Source organism: Tenrec ecaudatus, chromosome 7, assembly GCF_050624435.1.
Source record: "Tenrec ecaudatus isolate mTenEca1 chromosome 7, mTenEca1.hap1, whole genome shotgun sequence".
Classification (NCBI taxonomy): domain Eukaryota; kingdom Metazoa; phylum Chordata; class Mammalia; order Afrosoricida; family Tenrecidae; genus Tenrec; species Tenrec ecaudatus.
In genome coordinates this window covers 124,084,581-124,106,470 of record NC_134536.1, presented here as the reverse complement: position 1 = coordinate 124,106,470, position 21,890 = coordinate 124,084,581, and the positions used below count along the sequence as shown (strand labels likewise).

The window sequence follows — 21,890 nt, the reverse complement described above, 5'->3', positions numbered from 1 at the left end:
TATCTTACTGACTTACCTGCCTTTATTTAAATGCCTTTGTTGCTACCTTTGATTTATGAATCCCACAGTTATTTTCAAGTAGTAATTTTCTACCTTTTCTTTATAGGCTCAAATAATTCATTATTCTAGTTGAATACATTAAAATGTTTTGCATTTCTGGTTATATTGTGATCAGTGTTGTGGCAGAGGTTTATTGTATAGGGAGATAGTTTTACAGAAGAGAAAGAAATTGGTATTTTTAGGCTGTAAAATTTTCAATGTCATTAAATCAGAGTTTTTGAAAAGTTATTTTTGTCTATGTGTACTTGTCTCATTTCAGGGTTAATGGGGAAGTTCCTACTGTTTTGTCAAAATTTGAAACTGAGCCAGTATCAAAACCAAAGCTTGATTCTGAGCAGCTACCACTTAGACCAAAGTCAGTCGAGCTAGACTCCTTAATATTAAGAAGCTCAAAAGAAACAGGTAAGTCAACATGTAGAAAGTGAAATATTACAAATTTGTTAATACAGATTTCAGAAAATATAATATATTTTCAAAAGAATTTTTATGTGTATTTTAGATAACAGTGGAAATTAATGAAGATTTGTTTAAAATACATGTAGCCCAAAGGAAAAAAGCGAACAAAGAAAATAAATATGCAAAATTATAATTCATGTAATCTTTTTTAATGGTCAGAGGGCTGAGATGGATGCAAAAAGATTCCTCATCTATTTGTGTGGTCTGCGTTGTGGAGTTACCCTACAACTTCACTTAGGCTTTCCTAACATGTTTTATTTTTAAAAGTGAAAAAATGATATGGTTTTGTCTTTCAGTGACAGCACTCGCCATTGTTTTAAAAGAATGTTCTTCTTTCTCCACTTATCTGGGAGATTGTTTTGTTTCCAAGACAGGAAAACTGGTCCTTTCTGACACTCTAGTTTATGTCTGCAGCTGTACCCCTTAAGTAAATGGTCTATAAGCTTTACGACTGATTTTCGGGCCATTAATCATTCTTATTTCTTTACTCTGAACTTTTTGTTTTCTAACTCTTTTGTTCCGGTTAGTTATAAGAAGAAAAATTTGATAGACATTTTACTCTTAGAAGTATCATGCAATCAATTACTCTACAATGGTAGTAGTTAGTTTGTATAATGCTTTGTATTTCTTTTTACTTTTTCAAAGCACTTTCAGACTTATTTTGTCTTTACAGTAACTCAAGGTAGATGATAATTTTTCTCTACTTTTCATCTAAAAGTAAACCGCAAAAGATGTTTTAATATCCAAGATCACATAAGTCAAAAGACAACTCCTTAAATAACTATATAAAGGATAGGAACCCTGGTGGTTAAAGTGGTTATGTATTGGGCTGCTAAACATGAGATCAGCAGTTCTAAACCACCAACCGCTCTGTGGGAGAAAGACGAGGCTTTCTACTCCCATAAAGAGTTCTATACTGCACTGCCATAGAGTCAGTTCTGACTCATGGCCATCCTGTAGGACAGAGTAGAACTGCCCCTGTGGTTTCCTAGACCGTACCTCGTTACCGGAGTAAAAACCTTCTTTATCTCCCGAGTAGCACCTGATGGTTTCGTACTTTGGACCTCGCAGATCACAACCTAGTGCATACCCACTATCCCACCAGGGAAATCCGCAGGGGCAGTTCTACCATGTCCTGCAGGTTTGCTGTGAGTGGGAATCGCCTTGATGGCAGAGTTTTAAAATACATTCTATGTTATTCGTTCTAAGAAAAATGTTGAATCTGAGTGTGTGTGTATATATCTATCATATACATATGATATGTGTATATATGTTTGCTCAGTATTAGCATTTCACATTTATATTTCAACTTGAAGATTCATTGCACTTAGATTTTTTTGTTACCATACTTTTATATACATTGTTACATTTCAATTTTTTTCCGAAGTAATTGTATGTTTTTATCTTCTTTTCAATTTGCCAGTCCAAAATCTTCAACTTAAATACAGCCTTCATCCTTTTAATTTGAATATTTTATAGATTTTTTTTCCTTTGCTATTTGTATGCTGCCTGCTGCTCTGGATAAAGCCATATTTATTACTAATTTTTTAGAGGTATTCAGTCATGCATAGTCAATACATTTTTAACTAGTAAAATTATTACTTAAAACAAACTTCTCTTGGCCATTAAAATATTCTGCATTCCCTTTTTATTTAAAATCCGTGATAGAAAATAGGATTTTTATCAGTTTGCACTGTGTACTTTTGTGATGGAATGGATTGCTAGAAATCTGTTTCAAATATAATAGAGAAAAAAAGGTTAGTTGCCCCCTTTTCTCCCTAGAAAACAAACCAGAAAATTCCAATTAATGCAATCTTTTTAATTTCTCTAATTTTTTTGCACATCTTGTCACTGAAGTGTTAAATTTTGATGGAAAAAAGTAATATTTATATTTCTCTGTTGCTTTGTATCATTCTTAAACATTTGCTTTATTTCATGATCATAGAAATGGGTAAAACAATAGGTAAATTAAAATAAACTTTACTTTCTTAAAAACATTTCCTATGTGAAATCATCAAGAGAGAGATGGCGCTTCCACTCCAGTAAACAGTTACAGTCTCAGCAACGTGCAGGGGCAGTACTTGCTCCCTGGCCCATAACGCCTCTAGGAGTTGTTGGCATTGGCTCGATGACAGTGAACTTGGTTTATATAGAATCACTAGTGTCTTTGTTTATAACTGTTGATCGGAACCCTCGTGGCATATTGGTTACATGTTGGGCTGTAACCGCAAGGTCCGCATTTGAAAACCACCAGCCCCTCCTCAGGAGAAAGACAGGGCTTTCTACTGCTGTGAACAGTTAGTTTCAGGAAAATTGCGGGGACAGTTTTGCCCTGTCCTATAGAACCGCGTGAGTCAACATCTACTCGATTGCAGTGAGTGTGAGAGTCAATCTGGTGGTATCTGAAGGGCATTTGTAGCCATTATTGACCTCTCGTTTTAAAGAACAAAGAGGCTTTTTGGAGCAGTGTTAGAAAACTTATATTAATTTCTGGGTTTTTTTCCTTCTAATAATGGAAACAATCCAGAGATACAAATAAGATTTAAAAAGATGTCAAAATGTTAGTTCTGTAACTTATTCTAGTTAATGTCCACACTGGTATTCTTAATCCCATCTACTGCCTGGCTGCTTGTGGTATCCCATATGTATACATTTTCAAAAATATAAATTTTATAAATGGAGTTTGTTTGAAGCAGTACAAATCTTCAGGTATCCTGAGCCAGTGTTAACCTTCTCAGTAGTGTTTTAGGACAGTTGGTATTCTAAAATAAAAGATATGGCAGTAAATAACCAATGTTCAAAATCGAAATTTAGAAGCTCTTCATGTTTTCATTCAAAACTCAGTAATTCTTAACACTTGTCTTATAAAAGTGCTTTACACTTCTGTGAGCTCTTGACACTTCTGATTCAGCGTTCAGTTGAGGTATCTTTCAAGTTGTATTTTTGGGTTGGTAAGATGTTCTTAAAAATATTATGTACAACCAACTCTTTCGTATATGATTCTGAATATTAAAACATATCCTGTATACTGAGACTTCTAAAGCACTTCATTATTATGTAAATCAGTTTAAGGTAAAATTATATCGACAGGGCTACACTACTCAAGCGAAAAATTTGATTTTTTTATTACTGAATTGGTAATGAGACAGTTTTTTAACTTTTGTTGCCAACTGAGTTATCTAGTATATTTATTTACTAAGGAGGTCTGGTGGCATAGTGATTACTCACTCAGCTACTATCCAAATAGTCAGTTGTTCAAATCCACCAGCTGCTCCATGGAAAAAATATATGACAGTCTGCCTCCATACAAGGGTACATCCTACAACCCCGGGGGAACATTTCTGCACAGTCCTCTCTGGTTACTGTGGAACCGATGGCATCTCAGCAGTAATGGGTTTGGTTTGGGGTTTGATAAACCTTTTAGAGTGCTTGACGTGGAAGTTGCTAGGGCCATAATTTCCTGTTACTATTATATAAAAAGCATATCAATTTCTGATCTCCCTCTGAGATATGATTTTATTGTATAATATAAAGCAACATATAACCATTTATGCTATACAAAGGGCTTCAAAAAGTTCTTTGAAAGTATCATTGTTGTTTTTTTTTCCTTTTCAATTGATTAAAAACTTTATTGTGAATTGGATGAAGGTTTGCAGAGCACAACATTCATTTTACATTCAACAATTAGGCACTCTGGTTTCATCTCATTGATTGCAGTCCCCACAGGGTAACATTATTTATCTTATCTCCTTATTGTGTTTCCTGTTTCTTTTCTAACCTTTGTGAATTTTTGACCTTGGGTAAATGCCACTCCTTCACTCTCAAAAGGTCAACTCTGTCAATGTGTGAAGCACCTCTCTGGTGAAGTGTGACTAAGGGTGACCATCGGGATTCCACTAGTCTTTCCCTGAGTCTTTCCGACCAGTAAGCTGTTCCTTTGTGTTGTTGAATGAGAAGTTACATTATCTTTGAGATCTATGTTTTCCATGAACTTTTGAAGCCCTCACATACAAATCATAAGCCGATTGACCAATTTTTGTTTGAAGCCTCTTGCCCAAATTTCTTTATTGATTTATTCAGAAAGAATTTATTGTGAAACATTTTAATGAAGTGCCTGTTGAGTAAACAACTCAACGTACCAAACGTGGATGCATTAACCACCGTGAAGGACAGAGTAGAACTGTTTCGTGCAAATATTGAAGGAAGCCAACTGCCTCCTCTGCTCCCACCGAGCAGCTGCTGTGTTCCAACAGCCACCCTCTCCGTTGATAGCCATGTGCTTAACCGCTGTACCACCAAGGCTCCTTTTGGGTAATGGACACTTTAAAAAGAGACCCTGTGTCTAAACAAAGAAACCAACAACAAAATAGAACAATGACTAAGATTAACATTTTCTTTCTAATACTTTTCTTTCTAGTATATCATTGTAGAGAACATCGTACTAAATATTAATATTTGTTTATATATGTGAGGATATTTTTAAGGTTGTATCGAGTTGTATTTTCTTAGTAAAGTTTTAAAAATAATATTTTGTCTGTTAGCCAAGAATTAAAACTGCCTCCATTATTAATGTAATTACATTCATGTACCAAAGTCTAAAATTTGAATTAAAGGTGGTCTAATTTTAATTATGACTATATTATGAAATGTCAATCTATTTCCTTATTACTCTATTGTCCTATTGACCCATTACTATTGGATCTATTGATCTTTTCTAAGACTAAAGCCCTAAGTCATTCTTTTGGGAAGTGTCTTGGTGTTCAGTGAGCAACTGGTTTTATTTTAATTGAGTGTAATTAATGAAATGAATGGTAACCAAAGTTTTTCCGCTTGGAAGACTAAGGAATGAATCTAGACTTTAGTATACATCTTAGAGAAATTTAAATAAACCATGGTAACTATATACTAATCATTGATGTGATTCTACTCATTCTACAACTGTTCCTTTTTTTCTGCTTTGTAAAATAATTTTTTGGTTCAGTCTTTTTCCTAGACATTCCTATCCTTGACTTTTCTTTCCAGATTTTGTTTCCTAGCCTGTTTGCCATGTTTCCCTCTTACGTGTCAGGAAATTATCCTACCCTTCTCCATTTTGGTAAGATGACAATTTTTAAAAGAAATCAAAATAGTGTATTCAGTATAAATAGGTGGTGCACACTGATATTTTTTCTTTGTAATTTTACTGAAAATGTACGTGTTTGTCTGTCTGTTTATTCTAACCGTTTTGGTTTTCCATTTCATAAAATGAAATTCATTTTGGAAACATTTTCTTTGTTAGTTTCAAATATTCTCCAAATAAAAATATTTTTCTTAATTGGCAAACCATAAAATTCTGTGTATTTTCTTCCCAAATTGGAATTATTTTCTTTTCATTTAAATTCTCTCTATGTTAACATACAGACATGTAAGTTGCAGGCAGAATGACAGTGTGTTTGTAAGCCTTTGGTGCGTGTCATAGCTTTTGTGCCTTGAGTGTAGTTTAAAGCTGTTATCAGCCTGACGTAAATGTAAAAGCTTTCAGATGCATCGTGAGTCCAAAATGTGCACTGTTTCATTTTACTAACTTTCTGACTTAGATGGAGAACCTGAGAGAGTTTTAGGATAGTAAAGTATTTGTATCGGTGGTGTAGCCCCAAACAGGGTACATGGAAGGCTATTTACCAGAGTATTGAATGTAGTTTCATGAATAATAATACCATTTTACAAATGATCTACCTTTCTTTTTTTTTACTCTATTTCATTTGTCATCATTTTTTCCCATGTGTTTTGTTTCGTTTTCTTCAAGTTGCTTAAAAATATGCATTTGAAAATAATCTCCATAGGACAAAATGATTGGGTTTTTTGGTATGTTATCACCAAACATAAAATAGAATGTAGAAAGCAGTCTTTCACCCCTCAAACTGTAGGATGTTTTCAGTACATTAAAAAAATATGTTATTTTTGTTGTGATAGTTGTAAGTGAAATGGCATTTATACTCTAGCTTTTCTGGATTATATAATACACTTATTATTAAAATCGTTGCATTTTTATTGTAGTTACTTATACTTTACTGTTACTGAAAATCATTGAAAGACTCAAAAAAAGTTAAACAATATGTTAGAGCATCTCTTGTAATGAATGTGCTAGCTTAGTGTCGTGATCCAAGATGAAACAGAATATAATCTTACGATGAGAAGATGGAAGTGAATAGAGTATTCATTGAACAGTTTTTATTTTAAAACGCATATTGCTAGACAGCGATGATTCTTTCTCTCTTAGCATTTTTACCTCCTTCATTCCACCCCACCCCCAATATATAAATTAATTTGAGTGTGAAAGTAGTTTATCAGACATTCTAGGTTGGGGGGCGAGTCAGGGGGGTGAATACTATTTGTAGATGTCTTAAATAATTGAGTTGGGATACCTAATATTTGATAGAATTTTATATATATTCAAGCAAATGGTACCTTGGAGAATGGCTCTAGGCCTGCAGCAGTTCAAAGTTGTCTGCTGCCATACAGACCAGCATGGTTGTGGTTCATATCTCCTTGTTTGGAATCTGGACTAAAGGAAAATGACACTGTAAGTGTGTGGAGCTTACCTGTAGGATTCTTGTAGGGACAATTGGGTTTCAGGATTCAAGATCAGCTCCTTTAGTAAGATTTCTTTTCTTTTTTTTTTTTTTAAATTTAGAATAAGCTGAAAGTATTATATATCTGTGTTTCAAAGTTACAAATTTGTTCCTAAGGAAAGGGATGATCTATAGAGTTTGCTCTCCTGGTGTTTGGCTTTCCTTCCAGTGTAATTAATTACCTTACGAGTCCTAAACATGGCAGTGTTTGAGTAGAACTGCAGTGAACCTTACATAGTGTGGTCTTGGCTATAATGTACTCTGCACACACATCTACATACAAATGAAGACACGTTGAACCAGGTTTTCATTTTACATTGAGCAATGCAGTGGGATGCAGCTGGGTGCCAGGTATATTTATCCCTTGAATATTTGAATGTTAGGGTTCTTGTCTTCAAGCTTAACACATTTTATTTGTACATTTTTACTATGTTATAATTAATTAGGAGTATAAGGAATAAAACATGTACTTTTATAAGGAAGAATGTAAGATTGTAGATTTTTTCTGCTACCCCCAACACGGTGCAGATTGTTATGGCTACAAGTATTCTTTGTATCTTTAAGAAAGAACTTTTTTTTTTGAGGTCTAACTCCTCAATTTAGAGCATGAGCTTTATATTGCTAATAAAATCCTACAGTGTGAATTGTAACCCGGTGAAGATGATGTTTGTTTTTAAGGGTGAGCGTTGTTTTCCAAATGCATATGAAAAGCACAGTTCAACTTGTAAGTAGTGGTACTCTTTTTAAGTTACAGTTTTCAGAAACATCCTTTTATACCTTTTTGAATGTTTCTTTCTTCTCTAGACCTTGTAAATTTTGATGATATACCTTCCTCAGAAAACTTACAACATCTCACTGCAAACAGACCCAAGATGACTGGAAGAAGGTTGCCTGGTCGCTTCAATGGTGGACCATCTGTAAGTTATTACTGGCACGAAATACAGAGCATTTAGCAAATCCAGGGGTCATCTGAAGATAAAATTAGAAAGCTGACTGTGTACTCAAAGAGGCAAGTGCTTGGGTTTAAGGAAGGGAGAGAGCTTTCCAGTTCAGCAGGGCCTTCATGCAGTGGCAGGTTGTAGGTTCTGCCAACAGCGAGCTTGCCCTGAGAACATCACCCTGAGCAGAGGGTCAGAAATGGAGGGAGGCCTCTGTAATCCACTTGCCCAAGAATGATTGATGTTTATTGTAGACAAGGAGAAAAGTGTTTTCTTTAAAATACTCATTTTTTAACTAGTACTAGTCGTCATTTCTACGTATTTAATCTTTTTATACTCCTCCATCTATTGACTGGGATACTGATAACAATTTAGTGGTATTAGCTCTTAAGCAGTTATTAGTGTTAATACCTAACTGGAAACATTTTTTTCCACACCAAGAGACAAGTTATGTTACTTTTGATAGTGATTGTTCAGTTAAGATTAAGTAGTTTTGTTACCAAATGTAAAGAGCTGTAGCATTATCCAAATGATTACCATGTGTTCCTCTCGGTCTCTTCTGTCTCTTGATTTTAAATAAAATCATGTAGCCTACTCAAAGCCCCGAAAAAAATTTGAAGCTACCCAAAGAGGAAGAAGATAGTGCCAACCTAAAACCACCGGAACTTAAAAAGGAAGCTTGCTATTCCCCAAAGGTGAGGCACATTGTCGTCCAAGCTTGTGTACCTGTGTGATGCTTTGTTAATATCCTACTGTGGGATTTGAAGTGCCCTTCAAGAAGAGTAATTTGTTCTGCCAAGAAGTAAAATAATACCTGATAAAAATTAAGTTGTCTTACTATTATTCTCTGCAGATTTCTTAAAAAAACAATTCATATTATTTTAAATGGATATTATAATGTTACGTGTAGCCCTATTTCTTTAAAGAATAGAGTTACACATGTTTCATTTTTATATCAAACCAGAAAATAGCTCTTTTTACTCCTTCCCTAGCTTTGTTGCTAGGCATCACAATGCACACTCAACCCAGGCTGGAGCAAGTGACTGCCGAGTGCGTTCTGCGATAGTGTCAGCAGAAGGATGCCTGAGTAGGCCGCGAACAATAACAAGATTCTTTTGTAAACTGATTTTTAAGATAGGATTACTAGATGTGGTACACATTTAATATTTAAGGAAGTCATGCTTCAACCTCCATTATCCCTCGATTTTTTTTTCTTACAACATACCACTCTCCCCCTCAATTTATCTAATATACTTAATTTGATTCAAATTCTATTAAATTTTTGGGAAATTTAATTTAATTGATTAGCTGTTCTTTCAATGAAATGTAAAAGGATTCTGGTTCTGCATCCTTTTTAAAATGCTTTTTCCAAATGCTTTTAATTACTCTTAAATGAAGCTCTTTAGTATCTGAAACATTATTAATACGTAGCACAAGAATAACATATTCATAATTGTGACAGACATTTTGCTCTAAGATCTCTATTAGCCATAAAACCATAAGTCGACCTTTTAAAAAAATAAGTTCCTTGGGGCATTTTTCAGAAAACGTTTTCCCATTTGTTAGGAATTGCAGATTGTTTCTTAAGATGATTTTTTTTTCAGTTATGAAAAGCTTACAAAAGAGAAAAACATACTGCTTTTTGAAGTTCAAAATTTACCTTTTATCTTGATATCTTAAAATATCAGTCTTTTAATATAAAAATCACTTGAACTTAAGCATGATTTAAATATAACTAAAAATAACACCGAAGGAAGGAACAAAACCAGTGTACTTTTTATCTTTCAGTCACCGATGTATCTTTCAACACCTACAAGTGCTTCATCTAAACCTAATGTGGCTACTTTCCTAACGCCATTAGAAAGCAAAGCGAAAGTAACAGACGATGGGAAAAAAAATCCCTTGGATGAGCTTAGAGCACAGATTTCTGAATTAGTGTGCGTTGTAGACACACTGAAAAAGGAACATGGGTAAGTTGACTTTATTTTCTTCCTTAATGAAATTCTTTCAAATCATGATTAGTGATGATGTAGTTGGCCAGGTTCTGGTAAGAATAAGTGCTTTTAAAAGAAATTTTCATTAATAGTGCTACTTTCTTTTAGGCAAATTGTGTGAGCTGGAAAATTTATTTCAGTTCAATTATGAGAACGATAAACATGTGTCTGTAATTTTTGGCTGGAAATCTGGTCAGAATCCCTGCTGTCAAGTTCATTCTGGCTCCTGGCAGCCCTGGATTGAGTGTGTAGGATTGTAAGTCTCTCCAGGAGGACGCAGCCCCACCTTTCTCCTCAGGGTGGCTGAGGATGGATTTGAACAGCCAACCTTGGATGCCAGCTCGAATACTGCAGGATGAATAAGTGAAAAGGCTGGGCATGGAAGGGCTTTTTCATGCCATCTTCTGTTGGTATTCACCACTTTTTAAAGGAAAACTTACAAAAGACTTTTAAAATTCACTCCAGCAGTACAGAATTGACTACACTATGCTGTACTTGCACAGAATCCCCATAGAAGGAAGCTTATAACTATAACCTCTTACATTACCTTTATTATACAACCTGGAAACGCTGGGCATTTTTAATGATAACTCAGAAGTTGTTGCCTTCCTACAAATGTCCTATAATAAACTCATTTTAAGACAAACAAAAATGTATAGCTTGAAATCCTGGTCTTGTTAAAAGAAAACATACTTTGCATAAAAATCACATATATGTAAATGTATTCATAAAATGGATAATTAAAATAAGGGTAGTTCTAAATTATGATATCATAAGGCAGAAATATGATATCCTAAGGCAGAATACTACTGTTATAAATATGAAGAAATAAAGTGGGATAAATGTTTTAGGAATCAAGATATATAATCTATAATCTCAGCATAGAGAATAATTGGTGATAAAAGCATTATTTAATTAGGAGACAACTGTATGGGAATATGAAGCTAATGAACTTGGATGTACATTTTAATTCCACATAGGAAAATAAACTCTAGATAAATTTGAGTTAAACATTCTTTTTTTCAAAAATCATACTAACCATGGCCCTACATAGGACCGCACTGGAGACATAGTGTGGGATGTGTGTCCCAGCTGACTTTTCCACCATACTGAGGCAAAACTGGGGGTGTGCAATAGAGCGGCAGGGGAAGCAGAGCAAGGAGATCCCAAGGGAGTATCAAGGATGGACTTTGGGGCCAGGGTGTGGCGCCCCATCAGACTCATCCAGAAAAATCATACCAAGTAGAAAACTGACACCCCCTGTCAGAAGGGCCAGAAGGAAGAGATGAACCAGTCGGGGTCTAGTATAGCACCGATGAAACACACACCTTTACTCTAGTTCACTGGTTCTCAACCTTCCTAAGGCCTTTAATACAGTTCTTCATGTTGTGGTGACCCCCAACTATAAAATTATTTTTGTTATTTCTTCACAACTGTAATTTTGCTACTGTTATGAATCGGGTGACCCTTATAAAAGGGTCGTTTGACACCTCCCCAAGGGGTCATGATCCACAGATTGAGAACCACTGCTCTAATTCTTTAATGCTTTACCCTCTCCTCCCCACCCCCACTAACATGACCCCAGTTCTATTTTACAAATCTGGGTAGACCAGAACGTGGTCGAAACACAGTGAATCCAGAACAGATACACCCACCGCTCAGGACCAATAGGGAGAGAGAGCACGCATACTAGGAGGCTAAGGGTGGGGGGTGGGGGGAGTAAGGGGAACTGATCACTCGACCAGTGGCCCCCATCCCAGGCGGACACACAACAGAAAAGTTGGTAAAATGAGACAGCAGTCAGTGTGAGACATGAAAAAAAAAGATAAATTATCAAGGAGGCACGGGAGAGGGAGTGTGTGTGTGGGGGGGGGGGGGGAGGAGGAAAAATGAACTGATGCCAGGGGCTAAACTAAAATGAAAATGTTTTCCAAAAAGTTGATGACAGCTTATGTACGGATGTGTTCGACAACATGGATATATGTATGGATTTTGATAAGAGCTCTAAGAGCCCCAATAAAATAAAATTTAAATTAAAAAAGAAAGGTTTTCTAAATCATTAAAGTCAAACTAAAAAAAGAAATAAATCTGTTTAGCAACATTAACTATTTAAAATAATTTAAAGCTTCCTCCTTACCTTATATATTCTTCTCTTGTGAAGCTTCTCATGAATTTCTGAAGTACTTTCTAGAATGCTCTTAAAGAGAATTTAGTCTATGTTAAGAATCCGAAAATGTCCTTGCTTTTGATGTAGGAGTTTATCTACTGAAGTACTGGTGTTGTATAAAATCCTATGTCTCATATTCCTTTTTCATGCCATCCAGAATGCATACACAGGATATTAGAATGCCCCCAAACATATGATAAACATGAAGATTTTAGTTACATGAATATGTTTTAAAATAATTTGTAAAAAGGCTTAATATATATTTTTATAGAGCTATTGAAGGGAAAAAAGACTGAAAGATGGATTATAAAGAAAGTACAGGGAGATGAAAGCATGAATTAAGGAAGAGAGATTTTCAGCTTGAGCTTTTATTGATTATTTCACTTTAATATTGTTTTTTAAAAAGAAACACATAAATCCATGATGTAATTTACATTATACTGATGACACTCATTTTGCCAAGTTGGGTTGTAGAGTTTTTGTCCTAGGAAATACATGCTAGCTGAATATGTTGCTATTATTTTTTTGTTTGTTTAATAATGAGGTGCTCTGTATAAATTTTTTTTATCTCAGGTGATGTGCTCATGGTATTGTGAAACTTTTAACTTTCATGTTGAACCATTCAAACTACAGAATAGGAAGATTTTCTCAGTCAGCATGGCTTTTCCCTTCTAAACAGTTCCCTGTGTCTGAGAGGCTAGGCAACACAGATCTTACTAATATTAGTCAAATATATTGTTAAATTGAAAGGCTTAGCACTAATAAATACTTTTTTTTTTAGGAAAGAACTAGAAAAACTACGAAAAGATTTGGAAGAAGAGAAGGCGATGAGAAGTTATCTAGAGGTAATTTAGTTAATTAATATTTTGGTCAGCAAAAATTAGGTATTTTTCTCCTCCAACCCAATGAGGTGATTTATCGCACTACAAATTGTCCTGTCCTGTTTCAGTTGGACACTCCCTGTTGCTAGATAGCCATTTAATTAATCTCTTCTTGACTCCCTGTCACATTCCATTTATTCATTTAGCAAATGTTTGTCGAGCACTAACTTTAGCAGTCACTGTGTAAGGAATTATCTATGAGGGAGGAGGCTTTAAAAAGTTAGTGTAAAAATTCCATTATCCTTCATTCCTTTTGCCACAATTTTTTTTTTTGAAGTACCATCTATGCTAGTGAATAAAGCTTACATGTTTCTTGCCTTTTACAGGTCTTAACTGCAGATCTGTTGCCCTCACCACTGCTTGGGGTTGTATGTGATTGGGGTTCTGTGCGTGGTGTTGTTTTGCTTTGTTTTTCACCCTGAGCCTTCATTTGTGTTCTGTCTGCACATCTTAGGGGAAGTTGTGGCCTGCAGTTTTCACAAGCTCTCCCAGTCTCCGTTTACGTCTGTTGCTCTCTTTCCTTTCATCTTGTCTCACTGTCCGTTTCTTTTGTCAGCGTAGGACAGAGAACATGGAATTTGCAGTTAAGCTTCAGTTCGTGATTACAGTAGTGACTACAGTTGAGTTCTTATCTGTGTGCCTATTAGTCTTGAACATTTTCTGCCATTCTGTGTATCTTCATTAGAAATACAGAAGTGGCAGTATGTATTTTCCCAATTTTAAGGATAAAGAAACAAGGGTTTAGAATTAAGTGATAGCAGTGGAGTTGAAATTTTTAACAAAAACAGCCAGACTTTGGAACATTTCCTCTTCCACGTTAAATTATACTGTATTACCTGCCTGGGCAAGTCACCTGTCTGGCCTCCTCTAAGCTTTCGTTGTTAAGACAACGTGTGTGTATGTGTGTGTGTGTGTGTGTGTGTGTGTGTGTATAGTTTATAAGTTACCAGATATATCTCACTTTTATATTTGATTTGGTGCCTGTTTGTTCCGTTGCTTCTGTCTAAGAAAATGCTAATATTATTCTCTTTTTCAAAATCACAATCCCTTTTCAGGCTCCATTGCCTTCTTGACCTGCTGCCACCCTTCTGTTTTTCAGTGAGGACTGACTTACTGTAAAACAAAGCAACCAAACCAATCAATCAAACCTATTTATGGCCTCTTAAGTTTTCAGTTTCATACTTAACTCCTTAAATTTTAGCCATACTGATGGCAAATCTAATGTTTTGACAATTTCTGCACTATTCTACATTTTCGCCACTCCTTTTATAATCCAGATGTGGCTGTTTCTTAGTATCGCCCCAAACCCTCCTTTCTCAATACCCTCTCTTTGGTTATCGAAACCCACGTAACTAGGCATCAGTTCCAGTTTATCTCCTCTCTGTATCTTAACTCGTCTGCCTCCAGCTTCGATTCTGTTTCTTTTTATATATATAATTATTCAGTTTATTTTTAAAAGGAACAAACACTGCCACTGCGCTTTCAAAACCACAGGACACTTTAGAAATGAAAGATGATGCTATGATTTTGGTTTTGATTTTGGTTTTTCCCTTTTAATTCATTTTATTGGGGGCTCATAAAACTCTTAACACAATCCATATATGCATCAATTGTGTAAAGCATATTTGTACATTCATTGCCCTCATCATTCTCAAAACATTTGCTCTCCACTTAAGCCCCTGACATCAGCTCCTCATTTTTCCCCTCCCATCCCACTCCCCCCTCCCTCATGAATCTTGATAATTTATAAATTATTATTTTGTCATATTTTTCCCTGCCCGATATCTCCCTTCACTCACTTTTCTGTTGTCTGTCCCCCAGGGAGGAGGTCACATGTAGATCCTTATAATTGGTTCCCCCTTTCCAATCCACCCTCCCTCTACCCTCCAAGTATCGCCACTCACACCACCGGTCCTGAAGGGATCATCTGCCCTGGATTCCCTGTGTTTCCAGTTCTGTACCATTGTACATCTGTACCAGTGTACATCCTTTGGTGTAGCCATACTTGCAAGGTAGACTTGGAATCATGATAGTGGTGGTGGTGGGGGAGGCATTTAGGAACTAGAGGAAAGTTGTATTTTTCATCATTGCTACACCACACCCTGACTGGCTCCTCTCCTCCCTGAGACCCCTCTGTAAGGGGATATCCAGTGGCCTACAAATGGGCTTTGGGTCTCCACTCCACACTCCCCACCTCATTCACTATGGTAAGATTTTTTTGTTCTGATATCTGATCCCTTCGACACTTCGTGATCACACAGGCTCGTGTGCTGCTTCCATGTGGGCTTTGTTGCTTCTGAGCTAGATGGACGCTTGTTACCTTCAAGCCTTTAAGACCCCAGACGCTATATCTTTGGATAGCCGGGCACCATCAGCTTTCTTCTCCACATTTGCTTATTTGCCTGCTTTGTCATCAGTGGTTGTGTCCGGAAGGTGAGCATCATAGAATGCCAATTTAATAGAAGAAGGTATTCTTGCATTGAGAGAGTATTTGAGATGAGGCCCAATATCCTTCTGCTACCTTAATACTAAACCTATACATATATGCACATAGATCTAGTTCCCCATCCTCATGTGTAAATATATTTGCATATGTATATGTCTTTATCTAGACCTCTATAAATGCCCTCTGCCTCCCGGCTCTTTTTTCTGTTGCCTTTGACTTCCCTCCTGTCCCACTATCATGCTCAGTCCTCACCAGGCTTTCAGCAATTCCTCTTTGTTACGTTACCCTTGATCATGCTCTACCACAAACTAACTACAAGCTTTTCTTTCTTGTTGTGCTTTGTTTTGTCATTCATTGATTTATTGTTGTTGTTTTGTTGTATATTGTTGCGTGGTTTTGCTCTGTCTTGCTTTTGTGCATGTTATTATCTCCGCAGGTTTGTCTAAATAAGATAGGCTGGATGAACAATCTGGAGGAGAAAACAACGGGACCGACAGTTCCGGGGGGGGAAGTGGCAGAGGGGGTGGTAGGGGGAAAGGTAGTGGTGTTAACAAACCCGGGGACAAGGGAACAAGTGATCCAAGTTTATTCTGTGTTTCCAGCTATTAAATCATTTGGATGTAACACTATGAACGAACATTCAGCCTGTTCTCAGCTAAATTCATCATCTTCCTGATTCCATTTCTGCTGATTGTACATTTGCTCATCTAACCATGCAAAGATAGACTTTAAATTACGTCTATTCCTTCAGGCCTATTATCTCTTCCCTCTCATTTATGTCTTCATTATTCACATACTTTCTGGCCTGTTCTGTTTAGCTCGCTCCAGTTTCTCTAGTTCTTATTTCATATCTCTTTTGTACAAATATATTCAGGAACTTTCTACTACTTGCTAAATGAAGTTCAGACTCTGCTTGTCTCTTTTTCAGTCCTGGCTCCTCTGTATTTTTTCACTTGCTAACCCTGGCCATTCACTGATAGGAAATTCTGTTTTAATTGTATTGCATTTATTGCAATTTTTGTCTTTATTGCATTACCCCTTTGCCACATCTTCCCATGCTAACCTTCTGGAGACTCTCAGGCCCAGCTCAAACCCCCACCTTCATTAATTTTCTCTTACTCAAAATTAACATGTCCATGAGTTGAATAAATTTCACTTTTGATAGCAACTGTTCATTTTTAGCTTTATAGCAAGTACAAGTGATATACTTATTTTAGTCTCGACTTTTTTCACATTTTATGAACACATGTACTTATATTTGTACATGGAAATGAGGTACTTATTAAATAGAAGTAGAAAGTAATGTAGTATTTAATATACATATATGATTAATTTTTTTGAAATCATGAGAAGAATAAAATGAACTATTTCTATCTTGAGTTATTTAATTTGGTAGATTTCCTAATAGATATGCTTGTTATTCCACCAAAGCCAACCATTAGTTAATTGACTTAAATCTCATGGAATTTTATTATAACTTTTCCCCCTAATGGTTAAAGTTTGACCCCTGTATTTATAAATATAAATTTATTTTTGTATATTGTAAATATAAAAAAACACTATAGCATTTAAATGTTAAGATCATTTAAGAAGAACAGTTTAAGATCATTTAAGAACATTTAAGGAAGTATTTCTCCAAAGTTTATAAAGGTGCTTTGAGCTATTAATATAGTATTAAAGTTTATTGGAAAGTAATTGAAAGAACTAAACGTGAACAATGAATTTAGAATTGCTACAAGAGAAAATCTAGCAATGTATTTACTTGATAACTAAATTTATGTTACATATTTCAGTCTGTAAAGAGAACCTCAGACTTTTTATATGGGCTTATTGCTTATACCCACTTCTGTTACTCCCCCCCACCCCCTTACTAATTTCCCTGCATCCTTACCCATTAAGTTTGGTGCAGTTGGCCAATGAGTATTTTGGAATGGAGACAGTAATGCTGTATCAGAATTAAACTAAAGCATTTCTCCTCAATCCAGTTGAAGAGTGAGGGTTGTCCCAAGCCAGTGCTGCTCAGTCACACGACTATCCTCTCAAATTGACAAGCGATTGTATAACTACCACATTGTATAACGTTGTTGTGGCTGAAAGGACTACACTTGCTTTTGTTCTTATTGTCACCTACCGTTATAAAAACGAGTATTGTGACGACAGTTTCTTCTCCTTCGAACCTTTTTCAAGCTTACTACCCCATGGAAATAAAATCTAGAAGATATGAATGACAGGGTTAAATACAAGACTCCTTAGTACAGCCCCTAGCACATGCCAATCCCGTGCTCAGTGGGTTGAACCTTTGGGATTTATTGCCTTTTCCTTGGCTGAGTCTTTGGAACTAGATCACCCGGCTTTTCTGCCTAGTCTAATTTAGGCTGGAAACTGCTGTGACCTATTCAGGATGGTAACAACAACATGCAAGCTTCCACTGACAGATGGGTGGTGGCTACGCTGGATGTATATTTGCCAGGAATCAAACCTGTTCTCCCTCCTGGGAACCAAGAATTCCACTCCTGAAACACCAATGTTTCCTCGTCTCGACCCTCCGAGAAGGAAACCTTACGACCAGACAAGCTTCTTATCTACTGCTGAACATTCTTTTCTCTTGCAGGTGGAAGTAGAGAAGCTGAAGAAAGCAGTCTTGTCTTCATGAGGGCGCATGGACCTAGTGCTGTTAGTGCTCCAGCCATTGAATGCGACACTGTTAACTTTAACGGACTGGTTTTTAAAAATGACAAATGCTAGTGTTGTGAAAAAGAAAATGAATTACAAAAGTTGTAGAAATTGGGGATAGTGAATTTTTATATGTATTTTGTTTTGCCAATATTAAAAGAGAGGCCTTATTTCTTATTGTGCTGGAATTACAAAAAAATTTGTTTGCTTGAAAATACTACTGAATCTGTATAAAAAGGAAAGAAAGTTCATAATAGTTTTTTTATTGAAATGTGTAGTATTATTTTTAAAAAGCTCTATACTATAAATATGGTGGTATCTTTACAAATAATCTGTAAAATGTACTATTTGAGAGGGACAAACAAGCTTTAAAATAGCTACAGTCACTACTTTCCCCTAATACATAAGGGATATCAAATTTGTAAATATATATTTTTTACCTTTAGCTTTCTTACCTGGATGACACTGTTGTGCCAGTTTGTCTGCGATGCTGTTTATACTTTGGGTGATGGAATAAGAGGTTTCCTGGGCATACGCCAGATTACTCACCCATGCACATAGTGATAACCAATGACATAGTCAAAATAGCTTCTTCAACTTTGGGATTATTTCTTATTGCTTGCACTAGAGGATTCACAAAAGGAATTTACTTAAAATGTATTAGATTGTTTAATGGATTGGGGAAATAAGAGCTTTGTTTTAAATTCATTCCATCGGAGGAAGCAAACACGTCGTGTAATCCTTAACTCGGTGTGCCTGGAAACTGCGACCGCTCATAATGTGCAGCAGCCAGCCTTACTGTGTGTCTTTCCGCTTGTTTTGAGGTTTGGATATTATTCATCTGTGACGTTGTAATTGAATTCTGCAAGCCTGTCCTCTGATCTTAATAATGATAACACTAGGGAAACAACTCAAAACTTTTCATAACGTCAGTGTGAGATTTCATACTTTGGCAAATTACTATCCTGTAAACACTCAGGTTTTATAATGTGTAATAACCTAGTTGATCCAGTTAAAGATGGAGACATTCTGGACTGTCATTTTAGACAATTAGTGTGTCAAAATAGCATTTCAACTTATTTAAAACCAAATATAGTACCATATTCAAAGTGCATTTACACAAGACAGATTAGTTTTTTGCTGAATCACCTATGATCAGTTAGTTGAGCATTTGAAGTATTCCATGTATAGGAAATATCAATTTATACATATATATATATACATACAGTGTGTATGGTTAATTTAAAGAAATAAGTATTTGACCCTTTTCACATGCAGAAGTATTTTAAATTTTGTGATAGCAAGTGGAGCTCAGATTTTGCGTACCAGCTATCATGCTTCTATTTTGTGTTGCTTAAAAAAAAAAAACTTATATTTTTCCTTACATTTTCATCTTAACTGCAGTCTTGTGTCATGAGTTTTTCGCATGTGTCAGATAGGTAGAAATTAGCTGGAATGCCCGTCCACAGTGACAGGAGCCCAGTTGATGGTGTGGGCTAAGCATCGCCTGTAGCTGTAGGGCTGGTCAGCTGCTCCGGCGTCCCGAGGGGGCACAGCCCGGGGACAACACCCTGGAGCTCTTCTCTCCTTGAGCCGCACTAGGAGTCAGAGTCCACTTGAACGCAGTGGGTTTTTAAGTGTCAAATTCTCGACTTATAGCAGTGCTTTAGGGGAAGCCGATTGCACGGTGAGGGGCTATGTTTTGCCTCTTTACGGCTTTGAGCTCTCCAATAAGATCACTCCTAAACAGAGTGGTTCCCACTTATTGTCATGTTTTCTTTAACGATTAATTGGTTCAGTAATGTCTTTCATGGTAATCAAAGTAGACCGTTGCTTTCTTTTCATAGCTGTGCCCTAGATGACAATAGAAATAATGGCTTTCCCAAAGGGCAGGCTGCCCAGTGGGTCCTCGCCCCAATGATGGGGTATTGGGTGGTGCCAGCAGATTGCAGGCTGTTCTCAGAGGCTTGCATTGGTCATATTCGCACCAGTGTGTCACGTCAAGATGGTCCTGTGTACTAAAATACATTTTAAGTTTTTCCTTTTATTTTCCTTACTCAAAAAGAAAGTATTGTTGTGCCCTTATCTAAAATTCTATGCCTTTGACTAAACAGTAAAGGAAACTAAACTGAAAAAGAAAAAAAACTATGATTTTATTTTAGCAGTTCACCCGTATTTGCTCTTTAGAAAGATAACTTTTTACCCATTCACAAAGGTTCTTTCATAAAATGATAGGTAATAATAATAACTTTTACCTAGGAGTGAATCACTAAAGATTCCATTTTTGCACAAATATAAATGTCAGATACTAAAGATGAACAGCGTGGAGTCTCTCCTCGCCAACTGATTGGTGAGTGTATTGTTTTATGTTTGTTATTCTGCTAACCTAATTGTATTCCCATATGATGAGTAGTTTTTACGTGACCACTAAGCTTCTGTCTTATCTCCAAGTTGTTCCTTGCCTCTTTATGAAACGTGAGGCTGAGCATGCAAAGAGAGAATGGGCGTGTGTAACAGAGGGTTCTTATGTTCCTTATTGTGGTTGCGGTGCGGCGTGGGGAAGAGCTCTTTGTGGTAAGCGTCGTACTGTATCCTTGCATTTAAACTTGAAATTTATGAGCAGAAAGCGACAATCAGTTAAAAGAAGAAATAAGTGTTGTAATTTAATAGCCTGTTTTGCTGTAGCAATAAAATGACCAAGTGCAATGACTTCATTTAATAAAAGTATCTTTTAAAAGTTGCTGCTATGAATATTTTTAGCCATACATTTTTACTCTTCCGACTTGCCTCCAGTAAGTGTTGTACCGTGCAGTTGAGGTTGGGGCGGTCTAGCATTCCAAAATAAAAAGCGCGGAGAACCTCAGAGTAGTATTTCTCACTGACTTGTTTCCAGGTGCTGCACCAGTGCATGCCTCTCTCAAGATGAACAAGCTGATAATAAAGTACAGTGTTGCCAGTTGTGCTGGTCCTCCCTGGTTATTTTTTGTGACTTCAGGATGTGCACACAGGATGTAGCCGGTCGTATGTCACTCGGTGTATTTCAAAGTAAAAAGAAAGTAAATAATAAAAGCCTTACAAGTGTAATCTTTGTTTTACTTTTCTGTGTCTTTTTTAATCTGAAACTGAGGTAATTCCTACTTCACAGAACTGCTGGACTGTGAAGTGAACTAAACAGTGCCTTGTTGCGTGCTTACCACGGTAGATTGTCAGAACTGAACAACAAAACCCACACCGCCGCTGTTCTGCCCTGGGTGGTGTGTCAGGTGAGTTCAGGGAAGAGAGAGGAGGTCTCCTAGGTCTGTTCTTGAGGGGGACCTCATCACTGTCATTTGCAGATGTACCTCTCTCACCCTTTGGCCCAAATTGAGTTAATCGGAGATTGAGATTCTTTGAAATTGGAAACCAAACTGAGCTAGATTGTGGCATGCATGCTCTCTCTCCACAGTGACATTTCTCTGTCCTGTGGAGAAAGCTGATTTGGAAGAAGAAAGCATGGAATCTGGAAGGCTATTTTGCATCATACCTGGTTCCATGGTTCATACCGTGGACTTGCTCATGCGCCTATTGGATTTCTGGCATTGCAGCTGGAAAGGCCTTGATTGATACCAAAAACATGATGCAGAGGCCAGCAAGACCTCTGTGCTCTTCCTGAAAAGAAGCCGCA

The 21,890-nt window shown here is 36.5% G+C and overlaps 1 protein-coding gene across 1 annotated transcript in view; it reads left to right on the top strand.

Annotated features, from left to right (window-relative positions):
- Positions 1–21,310, top strand: part of CD2AP (CD2 associated protein) — a 106,800-nt gene extending 85,490 nt beyond the window's left edge. Inside the window, exons 13-18 of the mRNA XM_075554996.1 lie at positions 320–462; positions 7,932–8,044; positions 8,656–8,760; positions 9,854–10,035; positions 13,008–13,071; positions 18,165–21,310. Of these exons, the coding sequence (XP_075411111.1) occupies positions 320–462; positions 7,932–8,044; positions 8,656–8,760; positions 9,854–10,035; positions 13,008–13,071; positions 18,165–18,206 (649 nt within the window). The 3' untranslated portion in view covers positions 18,207–21,310. The remainder of the gene's footprint in view (positions 1–319; positions 463–7,931; positions 8,045–8,655; positions 8,761–9,853; positions 10,036–13,007; positions 13,072–18,164) is intronic.
- Positions 21,311–21,890: the final 580 nt, after the last annotated feature.